Below are 12,133 nucleotides of genomic sequence, written 5' to 3' on the forward strand. Positions count from 1 at the left end.
TGTCAAAATGCAGCACTATCATGCACAGATCAGCCTTAAAACATGTAACACCTGCTGGGGCGCTCGTTCATCCTCTATTCCGACCATGCTCCCCTCCATTGGCTCCGCCACATGAAGGATACCAACGCGAGGATCACTCGCTGGTACCTCGCGTTGCAACCCTCCAACTTCAAGGTGGTCCATAGACCGGGGGCGCAGATGGTCGTGGCCGACTTCCTCTCCTGTGCAGGGGGGGGGGGGGAGTAGGCTATCGGCCGGATGCGTCCCCGGCCTTGGTCTGGCGGTGGGGGTGTGTGGGAAGCATGGCGCGTTCTGGCCTGCAGAGGGAGCCAGACTGTCAGTGGAAGGTGGGTGTCGGGGCTGATTACGGACAGGTGTCAGTAATTAGCCTCAGCATCCAGCCAGTCTTTTTAACCTGTGTGTGTCTATTCCCCCGGGGAGTGAACGGGAGAGCGAGTACTTGCTGAGGAGAGAGAAACCATATTGAGCGAGCGAGCCCCGAAAGGGCGTGTCATTGTGTTTATTATTTTGCTCCTACAATTCCGCCAGCACGTCAGTGACGTGCTGAGCTGTGTACAGCGATAAAAACACTTGCTTCTCCCCAGTCCTCTGTGTCGACCTCCCTCTGTGCCTAGAGTCTGCTACAATAAGTAATTACAGAAAAAGTAAATGACATTTTCTGAGAGCGAAATCTGTTGTGGTATTTAAAAATGGCGGTTAGTGGTGAACATGGGATGACGATGTTGTGACGATTTCCATTGACCAATCAACGGTCTGCAGCGTCACACGTCACACACAGCCTGGCACCAAAGTACCTTTTGCTACCCCTCTGGAAGCAGAACTAAAAGCGGCACTATGGCTCGGTTGGCATGGAGAAAGCAAAACAAACCGGGCTCACACGGTACGGTACGGTACGGCACGGTAGTGGAAAAACACCACTAGTGAACTGGGATAGGGCCCGTGGCGAATTTGTGCCCAGGGCCTGTGCTCATGATGATCCGGCTAGGCTAACGACCTGGGAGGGTTTGGGAGTGCAGCCATTTAAAGCTCATTAAACCCCTGTGACAGGAGCAGCCACTGTGGTGGTCCATCGATCTAGACCCTTCCATAACCATGAATAAGTCACACACACACAGTACTTTTTTATCAGTACTTGAATTTTAAAATCAACTGCCCAATCACATGTGACTGCTCTATAGCCATTCAAAACATGTGACACGGTCTGGTCATTTGGGCCACAAGTCGTCAACCAATAAAAAAGTTCTGACTTACAGTACATTACAAATACATTTCAAATACATTTCGCTAGTCGAGCCAAAATACTGCAACGCAATTGATTTTGTGAGTAATCCCCCACAGCTACCTAGTTAACTACTACTAACTAAATCATTGATTTTCAACAACGCTGAAATGTATTAACATTTTTCGAAAGAAAAGTCTGAACATTAAATCGGATGCTGACTTGCGGACCAATTGACCATGACACATAGTTTGCCATAGTCATAGGTGTTCTTGAGAAACTTGAGAAACTATTTTGTAAAACACTCACATTAATCATGCACCAATCCATTCATATCACATATACGTACATGCCTACACTCACGTTCATTCACCCACATCTGAAGCTTTCTGGTGTCCTACCTGCTTGTGCATCTCAATGTTGAGTCCATACGACATCTCGTAGTACTGAGAAAGTAAAAATTGACAAAATGAACCTCTTTTACTGGTTTACTGGCTCTCTAATACATTGCATCTTATCTCAACATGACAGATAAAACTAACACACACACACACACACACACACACACACATCCGAGAACGTTTGATGATCCTTACCATGACATAGTGCCTCTGCATCTCAGTCTTGTCACTGGCCAGTTTCTCACACTCTAGTTTTAGACTGGGGACAGAAGCAGAGAAACATAATCACACACATACTGTGTGTATATATATATATATATATATGTATATATATGTACAGGTATATATATATATATATATATGTTACGGTACATGTGGGAAAACGGTTTATGTCGGCATTTCCCGGGACATGCCAGCATGAACCGTTGGCTTGGTACATGCTAGCCCCCCATTCCATATCTTAAGCTATGAGCCTATTTCATTTTAAATACAAATTTTAAAAATCTAATATAGTCGTTTTTCTAATGGGATAAATGCTTGTCAAATATTATTATGTGCTTATTCTGCTTAAAACAGTTGAAAGGGCAGGTTATGTCATGGATTCCGAGATCACTGTAAAGCTCTCTTTATTTTTTAGGCTATTACACGGCTCTCTAAAATACTCGATTCTGATTGGACAATCGCTCGTTCTACCGGTGAGTTATTTCTCCTTTGGCCCAATGAGCCCGGGCGAGCTGAAAAAACGTAAAAATTACGTTAGACCGTAATGTTCACAAAACAAGGCCAGTGCTCCGCTCCCGCGCCACAGGAAGCCTTTAGGCGTGTGTGCATCAAAGTGAGAGGAGCGCATTTTGGGAACTTGTTGACACACAGTTGAGCTGTTGAGCTTGATTCTTTCTTTTTATTTATTTCCACCATTGCAAAGAACATGTATGATACTGAGAAGGATATGAGGAGATATTAGCTTTGATAATGATGGTCAGACGGTCAGACGTCGAGAAGATTCATCTGAGACGGAGAGCAGCCACTATGTCGCCTCTTACAAGATTAATTATTCATGTCGTTGGTAAGTAGACTCCGCATTCCCCATTTACAAATGTGTTGGTCCTACTTTTAGAGTTCACTGCATGTAGGCTAGACATATGTTTTGATTGATGTAATAGAGGCTGCTTTAGTCGTAGGCTATTTAGTTAAATACAGTGTGAAGCAAATCCCGTCCGTTCCGCTGGCGCTGCATGGTGCCACTGGCGCTGTCCATGGCGGTGTCCATGGTGCTGAAAGTAAGAATGTATTTCCCATATGAACCATCCTGACGGCTTATGTCGGCATTTCCCGGGACATGCCAGGATAAACCGTCGACTTCGTATACCGGCATGTCCCGGGACATGCTAGCATGTACCAAGCCAACGGTTCATGCTGGCATGTCCCGGGAAATGCCGACATAAACCGTTTTCCCACATGTACCGTAACATATGTGACACAATAGTGTATTTGGAGTTACCTGGCGCAAAACAGAAATACGTCAAATCAGTCTTCAAACTATTTCTGACCTAAAAGTCAGATTTTCGGTTTTTTAGCTAACATTCAACTTGAAGCTTTGAAGTACTCGTTATTTTTCCGAACAGTTTTACGTTAATTAAATAAGTATAATCTATCAACAAAATGAGCTTGTTTGTCATGCTTTTTCCGATGCACTTGAGGGGGTGGGATGAAATAACATGTAGCTTCCATTTTGGTATGATTGGCTGTTGAGCTCGACTGAGGTAGCCAATAGCTGAGCGAGGGGGTGGGATAAAAAGAGTGTGTGTTTGAATGTTTTCATTCTCTGTGTTTACATTTTTTCTAAGACCCTGTCCACACCTATATGTTTTTTTGATAAACGTTTTTCGTATATAAAAATATTACCGTCCACACCAGCATGTTTAAACGCAATATAAACGCTGGCATTGAGCATTCCACACCAGTAGTCGGCGATATAATATTATCCCCATAGCCCCGCTGGCCAATCAGACGCCTCTGTCTCTCAATGTTCTCGATCATTAACTGTGCATTTATCTGTAAACAGGTTAAAAGTCCAGTTAACAGTGAAAGAACTAGAAGCACTTTGTTCACATCCATTTTCCTCGCTTGTGTAGCCTCGAACACCGTTGCCTGTTGTAAACAAAGTAGTTACTGGTGCTAGGATATGACGTTGGAGGGAACAGCAAACAGCTGCAGTGCGCATGATCATAGAAATCTACGCGCATGATGACGTGACGAATACAAAAAGCACCGTCTATCTCGTCCACACGTCAAAAATATACGGCGAATATACAGCGTTTTTAAACATCTTCACTCTGGCAGGCGTTTTTAAACATCTTCGTTTTCAGGGGTCAAAAACTTGTTTGCGTCTGGACGAACCGCCCAAAACGAATATAAAAATCCACGTTTATCAAAAAAACGTATAGGTGTGGACAGGGCCTAACATGGACTACCAAACGCTTGCTGAGGCAATCAACAGAATTTCAGCTGCTGGTTTGAAGATCGACAATGGAGAATTTATGACTTCGTACATTTGTCAAGTGTGATGCTGGGGTACCTTGTCTCAGCCATGTGTTCTTAGAATATTGAAATGTTTTATTTTAACTAATTACTTTTCTAGTTACTTTTCAGGATGCCATGTTGCAACTGGCCGGGGACTTCAGCTGGAAATTAGCCGACTAGGCTAACGCTGCCTTTTTTACTGTATTTTATATGGTTCATGTATTTGGATTGTCCTCGATATAATAAACGAATAAACTAAACTAAACTAAATCGATGAATTCATGCATGGAAATAGCTCAGCTTCGGAGTCGGAAGACAGCGAAAATGAGGACACGACTTCTGATTCGCATTAAGGATAGAGTTACCCCTTGGTTTAGCTCAGAATTATCTTTGTTGCTTAGGGACAGAAACCTAGCCTGGGCCCGCGCTAGGCGATCGGGAGACCCTCTTCATTGGACTACATTCAGGCAAATCAGGAACAGATGCATTAGCGCTGTAAGAAAGGCAACATCTGATTATTTCCTAGATCTAGTTACAAACGCACATTCTAATCCCTCTAAATTTTGGAAAGCAGTAAACATAAACAAGAAACAATTCTCCAACTCCCTTCCCGCGCGAATTAAATTTGAAAATAACGAGATCTTTGATCAGAAGGAAATCTGTCTGGCTTTTAACAGGCACTTTGCTGAGGCAGGACATCTGTTCGACAGGATTAATACTGGGTCCAATCCTGCTGCAACAGTTGCTACCCACTCTTCAGTGTTTAAACCATCTACAGCCTCTCCCCGCTCAAACTTTTCTTTTCTTCCGTTTACGCACGAGGAAGTTCTTGGGGCACTTCAGTCTATTAACCGGAAGTGTACTACTGGTGAGGATGACCTAGAGGCCTTCTTCATTAAATTAGCTGCCCCAGTTATAGTTGAACAGTTGACTTACATTTTAAACCTCACTGTTTCTGAAGGGAAACTCCCCCTTGAGTGGAAGTCCGCTAGGGTGATGCCATTACACAAAGGAGGTGACAGGGATAATGTGGACAATTACAGACCAATCTCTCGTTTATGTTGTTTAGCAAAAGTGCTGGAGTCATTAGTAAATGTCCAAGTGAAATCCTTTCTTTCTACCTTCTCTGTGCTCAGTCCATTTCAATCAGGTTTCAGGGCCCAGCATAGTACAATCTCAGCTGCCACTCTGGTTGTAAATGATATTGTTACAGCATTGGATCAGGAAAAACACTGTGCAGCCCTGTTCATTGACCTGTCTAAGGCCTTTGATACAGTAGATCATTCTCTACTTCTGCATTGTCTAGCTAGCTTAGGCTTGGATAACACTTCTCTCAACTTTTTCCTTAATTACTTTTCTGATAGGCGCCAGTGTGTAAGTGTTGGTACTGTCCGGTCTGAGTTCCTGCCCCTTACTAAGGGTGTTCCGCAGGGTTCAATATTGGGTCCGGTTCTTTTTACAATCTATATTAACAATAGTTTAACTGCTCTGGACGACTCATGTAAGGCTCACCTTTACGCGGATGATACGATAATCTATTGTACTGCGGATTCTCTTGAGTCAGCTAATCTGAAATTGCAACAAGCTTTTGATCATCTTCAAAGGGCGTTTAACACTAGGAAAGCCGTGAGGTGTTAAACAGCACCAGTGAGTACAAAAAAAATTCTAACATTGCACTCGATCAAATTTCCGGACCCTCCTTTCATGACTTTTCCTAGATATGTGCGTTCTACCACCCAGCATCTTTACATTTTCAAAATCGAGTTAGTATAAAGCGATTTTGCAGTATTTCTGTGTGTGCCTGTGTATTTGCCTTGGGATTCGGCTGCCATCTTTTTCTCCAAGGCTGCAATTCTCTTTTATATCAGCAGAGGTAGCAAGGGGACACACACTGTGCTCAACCTTCAGGCTTCAGTGCTGAATTAGATACAGTGGATAAGACTGATATTTGTAACATAATGTGTTTATATATAGGCTATATATAGCAATAGTGATACATACGATATGTATATGTACAGACAGTTATGAAAATGATAAACTGTACAGTATGTCTCCCAATCCCTTCAGATTTGTTGGAGCTGAGGGGTTTTTTTCACAGCGGGTTTACCCAAGTTCCATGCAATAGGGATAAGATATTATGATATGTGTAGCCTACAGTTATGAATGATACACTGCACAGTATGTACCTATCAAGTTGTGTGGTGCATACATAGCTACTGCAGCAAAGTAATTGGAGTAACCTACGTTTGATTATGCCTGTACTCATCAAGGAATATTATATAACGAACGGATATTTATAATATTGTATATAATGTTTTTTTGTATATAATGTTATTGTATAATGTTTTTTTCTGAGTGGGGCAGTCCCACTCATAGTTTTCATGTTATTGGACTGATATAGTGAAGACAGACAGGAAAGTAAGGAGAAGAAGGGCCGACATATGTGTGCACGACCACGGTGCTAGACCACTGGACCATGTTAGGCCACCAGTATATTGATAATTGATAATAAGATATTGAGGGTAATCTTATTCTCTAACTGTTTCTTGATCGTTTCCCATCAGCAAACAATAGCTGCCAATTCATGAGGGAGCCAAGCGGCCAAGCAGGTTTCAAAGCTTACAAGCTTACAGCAGTCGATTGTCGGCTGATGTTACGGCCGGCGTGAAGTTCACGACAAATAAACAGACTTTGTGAAGCTCATAACTATGATAACACAATATTGCAATATTTATTACTATTCTTTTTTAATAATGATAATCAACTTTCATTCATTAGTAAAGCTCCCGCAGTCTCAATCAATCTCCTCTCCATATATAGCATTTAATCTGTTCCATAGTTCGTTCTCAGCTGACTCAAGCTTCATATCAGATTGCTCTAATAATTTCCCCACTTCTCTGCTCATAGGAACTTTATGCATTTTAGAGAAACATAGAGCATGTATTTGACAAATAAACGTGTAGGCTAAGAACTAGTTTCTAATGGTTGATGCACAGGGGAGGGTAATCTTATTGATCGTTTCCCATCAGCAAACAATAGCTGCCAATTCATGAGGGAGCCAAGCGGCCAAGCAGGTTTCAAAGCTTACAAGCTTACAGCAGTCGGTGGAATGAATGGCGATCCCATGGCTGTTCTAGTGTTAAAGAACTTAAATTGGTTTTAAATGCTAGCAAAACAAAAGTCATGTTTTTTACTAAGTCTAGAAATATTGATGTTAATAGCATCCAAATGTCCTTATCAAATGGCTCCATACTAGAGCGAGTCAAGGAGTATAAGTACCTTGGTTTATGGATTGATGAAAAATTAACTTTTAAACATCATGTTGATATCTTGTCCTCCAAACTACGTCAGAAGATTGGCTTTCTCTACAGAAATCGCAGTAACTTCCTGCCGAGCTGTAGAAAGAGAGTAATTGAATCTGTTTTTATGTCTGTACTGGACTATGGAGACGTGATCTATCGTCACGCGGCTGTCACTACCTTAAAGGCTCTGGATTCGGTATACCACTCTGCACTCAGATTCATCACTCAAGACAAATATAACACTCACCACTGTGTCTTATATGATAAGGTAGGCTGGACATCTCTCGCAGCCCGCCGAGATTATCACTGGTATCAATTCATATTTAAGGGGATTTCAGGCAAACTCCCCCCCTATATCACTTCCCTGTTGGACTGGAATGTTTCTTCCTATCAAACACGCTCCAGCGAGTGGTTGGTTTGTACGGTCCCTCAAATGTCTACTAAGCTGGGTAGGACAGCCTACGCTTATGATGCTGCTAATTCTTGGAACTCTATTCAGAATTCTCTGAAACTGGTCACTCTCCCATCACTCAATGATTTTAAGAACTTGGTTTTTCCCCTCTGTGTCACTTCTTGTAACTGTTTTTAAATTATGTTGTACATTTCTTAGTAATGTTTTTTGTTTGTTTTATATTTTGGTTTAATTTCTATTCTGTTTATGACTTATATTGTTGGTTCTCTTTTATTCACTCGTTGCTACTGTAAATGAGGGCAACCTCAGTAACTTACGAGTTTAAATAAAGGTTTGAATGAATGAATGATCCAAACTGCACCATCGCTGATCCCAACGAAGAAGCATGGTCTGACGAGGTTGAGAATAATCAGCTAGAGACAGAATTGGACTTCATAAAAAGATTTGATTGCAATTGCCAGCGGAGACGGAAAGATACCTCTCAAGCCAAAATATCTTGCAGTACAAGATTGTCTCCAGAATTCATTCGTGAGACTCGGTTAGATTGTGCGTCGTTATCAAAAGAAAACCGAGACATGCTTGTAATTGGAACGTTGCTGAACACGATGAATCGTTCAGGAATGACTGAAGGCTTAAAGAAGGTCCATAGGAAACTAAAATTTACTAGGACCACATACGGATTTCAAGGGATCACCGTATGCCGCAACACGTTCTGCTTTGTACTCGGGTGAGTTTGTGCTTTAAAACTGTTTGTATTGGGTTAGCCGTGTTAGCTAAGTAACATTCGCTAGCTAGCATTAGCTAGTATGTTCTGTATCATCGATACTGTGTACAGTTAGTTAAGTGTTTCTTTTGTTCCTGGTTGGGTTGGGCTAGCCGCGTTAGCTAGCTAGCATTTTCTGTACGTATGCTGTTCTTCTGTTGTGTTGTATGTATGCTGTTCTTAAGTTGTGTTGATACATCTAGCTAACTAACTGTTTGATTTTTTTCTGTTTAGGATCAGCAACAAACTCCTCAATTCCATTTCCCAATCCTACAAGGAAAATGGGGTACTACCACGCGAGAGGAAGAAGTGTCCACGAACAAACAGAAACTTTCTCCAGACAAAGGACATCAAAAGAGTCGTAAAGTTCATCCGAAACTACGCCGAAGATCACGTCATTGTTCTACCTGGCCGTCATCCTGGGCATAGAAACTACAGTGCAAAGCTACTCCCATCTAATGTCTGCAGTGCACCGTCTCTACAGTGATGCTCTGCAAAAACGTGGTATGTAAACGTTATGTGTTGAACTCGTGTTCAGTAGAATTGTAATAAGTTACAGACATGTTAAATGTTTTTTGTACTGAGAAACTGTATGTTGTGTGGGTAAATATGTACAGCTGTCATACTCATAACATAATTTCTTTCTTTGCAACATGTGGACAGCTTCCGAAACCTGTGGAGGGACTTGCTCCCTGACATAACAAGCACCAAACCCCGGACAGATCTGTGCTGGGAGTGCCAGCGGAAAAACTACCAAGTGTTCCGAAGTGCCAATCTGCCGGATGTGGTGAAATCAGCCAAGCTGAAGAAGCAGGAGCAGCATCTAGACCGTGTTGAAAAGGAGCGTTCTCTGTACCAGCGCATAAATGCTGCCTGTGCGAAGGTCTGCGAGGACTTGCATCTCTCTCTTGGCCCCTCCACACCAGCAAGACGGGAAATCACGATGCACTTTTGACTTTGCACAACAGGTGAGAATTAGTTCATCCTATGACACTGTTGATTTGGTTGATTGTATTTGGTTTACCCAAACACAATTCTCTGTGATGTTGGTTTTCACTGCATCTAATCTTTTTCTTCTCTTCCTCTTTTGTCTCTCTTTCTTAGGTCCACTACCCCGCTGACCCTCATCAACCAGGGCCCATGTATTTTCTGACTCCACGCAAGTGCGGCCTCTTTGGTGTCTCCTGCGAAGGGATGCCTAAGCAGGTGAACTACCTCATCGATGAAGGGATGGCATCAAGTAAGGGCAGCAACGCAGTCATCAATTACTTGCATCATTTCTTCGAGAACTATGGAGTTGGAGAAACATACGTGGACCTGAACTGTGACAACTGCAGTGGCCAAAACAAGAACAACTTCATGCTGTGGTACTGTGCCTGGCAGACCATGCATGGCCTTCACAAGACACTGGCCCTCCACTTCCTGATTGCAGGTCACACCAAGTTTGGCCCCGACTGGTGCTTTGGCCTTGTCAAGCAGTGCTTCAGGAAGACCAGAGTGGACACTTTGGATGACATTGCTAGAGTCGTGAGGGACAGCTCTCCAGTGAAACACGTCAACATCCCCCAGCTTGTAGGCCTAGAGAATGGCACCGTGCTTGTTCAATGCTACGACTGGCAAAAGCATCTTGGTGGCTACTTCCGAACGCTCCCACACATTAAGAGTTACCAATACTTCAGGTAATTCATTGTCATGTATTACCTATTTCATTTTATGAACATGGTATGGCGGTAATATTATTTCATTTATTATTATATTATATTTAATTTAATGTATCCGCTTGTTAAGTCGTGACGTATTTCCGGGACCAACGTTGGCTGAGGCGCTGTCTTCGAGATGCCGAAATAATAATAATAATTAATTATATTTATATAGCGCTTTTCCGAGGCTCAAATACCCTGACAATATGGAGAAAACGCTAGTGCTGTGTCCCTTGTTGTATGAATAGATCCGAGTCTAAAAAACGATTAAACTGTCATTCTACCGCTGTAGTTCACAGGTACTCCGGTGCGGAGAATTTCTGATTTGGACTCGGAAATGGCTAAACGTCACTTTTGACGTCAGACTTAACAAGCGGATTGTCTTCTGTCTGTTGCAGCTTTGATGCTCGGAGACCTGGCGTGGTTATGGCCAGGGAATACAACGACGCAGAACCAGTCGAGTTTCAGCTATCCATCTGCTCTGGGCTGCTCTGGGCCATCCATCTGCTCTGGGCTGCTCTGGGCCATCCATCTGCTCTGGGCTATTCATCTGCTCTGGGCTGCTCTGGGCCATCCATCTGCTCTGGGCCATCCATCTGCTCTGGGCTATCCATCTGCTCTGGGCTATCCATCTGCTCTGGGCCATCCATCTGCTCTGGGCTATCCATCTGCTCTGGGCCATCCATCTGCTCTGGGCTGCTCTGGGCCATCCATCTGCTCTGGGCTATCCATCTGCTCTGGGCTGCTCTGGGCCATCCCTCTGCTCTGGGCTGCTCTGGGCTGGGGTGAGGATATTGTGTCGTGTGTCCAGCAAAGTGATGAGATGAACACTATTGTAGGGGCCAAGGGTTGAATGGTGATGGAGGACGCCTTGGTGATTTATAGCTGCGCACATGGTGATGTTCCCATGGTGATGTTCCCATGGTGATGTTCCCATGGTGATGTTCCCCCCTTGCTGGCCAGGAACCTCAACAATGTCATGCTGGCCGATGCTGTTCCTTCCCTGTACCGCCTTTTTGCTCTCCTAGGTGGTAGTCTTGGTTGTTATATACACAAATACAAATGAACGGTATATGAAAAACGCAACTTATGCGCGAGCTTCCTATTGGTTATTTATTTTCCTTCTTTCCGAGTTGAAAAGTAATTTCCTATGGCACATCGATGTTGTGAGAATTGTTTGCTCTCATATTATTAGGCAGCAAACCCCTGCAGGCACGGCCCTGTTGAAACTGTTAGTTTTTCAGCCCTGTTCCATTTTCATGAAAAATGGCCATGACTCCCACAAATATTGGTAACTTGTTTTGCCTTTTGGCGCTTGTAGAGGTCCAAATCCAGTCCAAACCCTCACAACAATTCTGACGGCAAAATTCCAGAAAGTGGCGCTATAGCAACACGTTGAATATTTCAACTTTGAGACACCACTGACAGATCCGCCTCCTCAAGACGAAGGAAAAGGCTCGCTGGACTGAAAAGACGTGTCCTAATAGATTTTCCGTTATTTTGAATTTTGTCCAATGGGGATGGAACTTTGTACAAAAGAAGTATGTTTGAGAACAAAACATTCCCACATCAAAAAACTACCAGGCTAAAAAATGCAAATTAATCAGAACCATAATGAATGAAATATGAATGAAACTTGGTGAGCCTGAAGACAGTAGTATGACACAGATGTGTACCACATTCCAACATTATGATGCATTTCCAGCCATTTTCAAATATAACAAAAATAACACTTAAAAATCGTCTTCTCATGAACTGAAGTTCAATTGACATGGAAATTGTTACGTAGTAT

General features: G+C 42.9%; 1 protein-coding gene across 12 annotated transcripts in view; it reads right to left on the reverse strand.

Annotated features, from left to right (window-relative positions):
* Window positions 1-12,133, reverse strand: part of LOC308157521 (transducin-like enhancer protein 4) — a gene marked incomplete at both ends in the record, with an annotated part of 91,864 nt that overhangs the window by 76,195 nt on the left and 3,536 nt on the right. For 11 of the 12 annotated variants that reach the window (XM_080531089.1, XM_080531091.1, XM_080531090.1 and 8 more), the window contains 2 exons: window positions 1,642-1,686; window positions 1,837-1,900. In XM_080531089.1, coding sequence (XP_080387215.1) covers window positions 1,642-1,686; window positions 1,837-1,900 — 109 coding nt within the window. The remainder of the gene's footprint in view (window positions 1-1,641; window positions 1,687-1,836; window positions 1,901-12,133) is intronic. The other variant, XM_080531086.1, reaches the window with a different exon arrangement.

This window comes from Nansenia antarctica, assembly GCF_963989245.1.
Source record: "Nansenia antarctica genome assembly, chromosome: 5".
Taxonomy (NCBI): Eukaryota; Metazoa; Chordata; class Actinopteri; order Argentiniformes; family Microstomatidae; genus Nansenia; species Nansenia antarctica.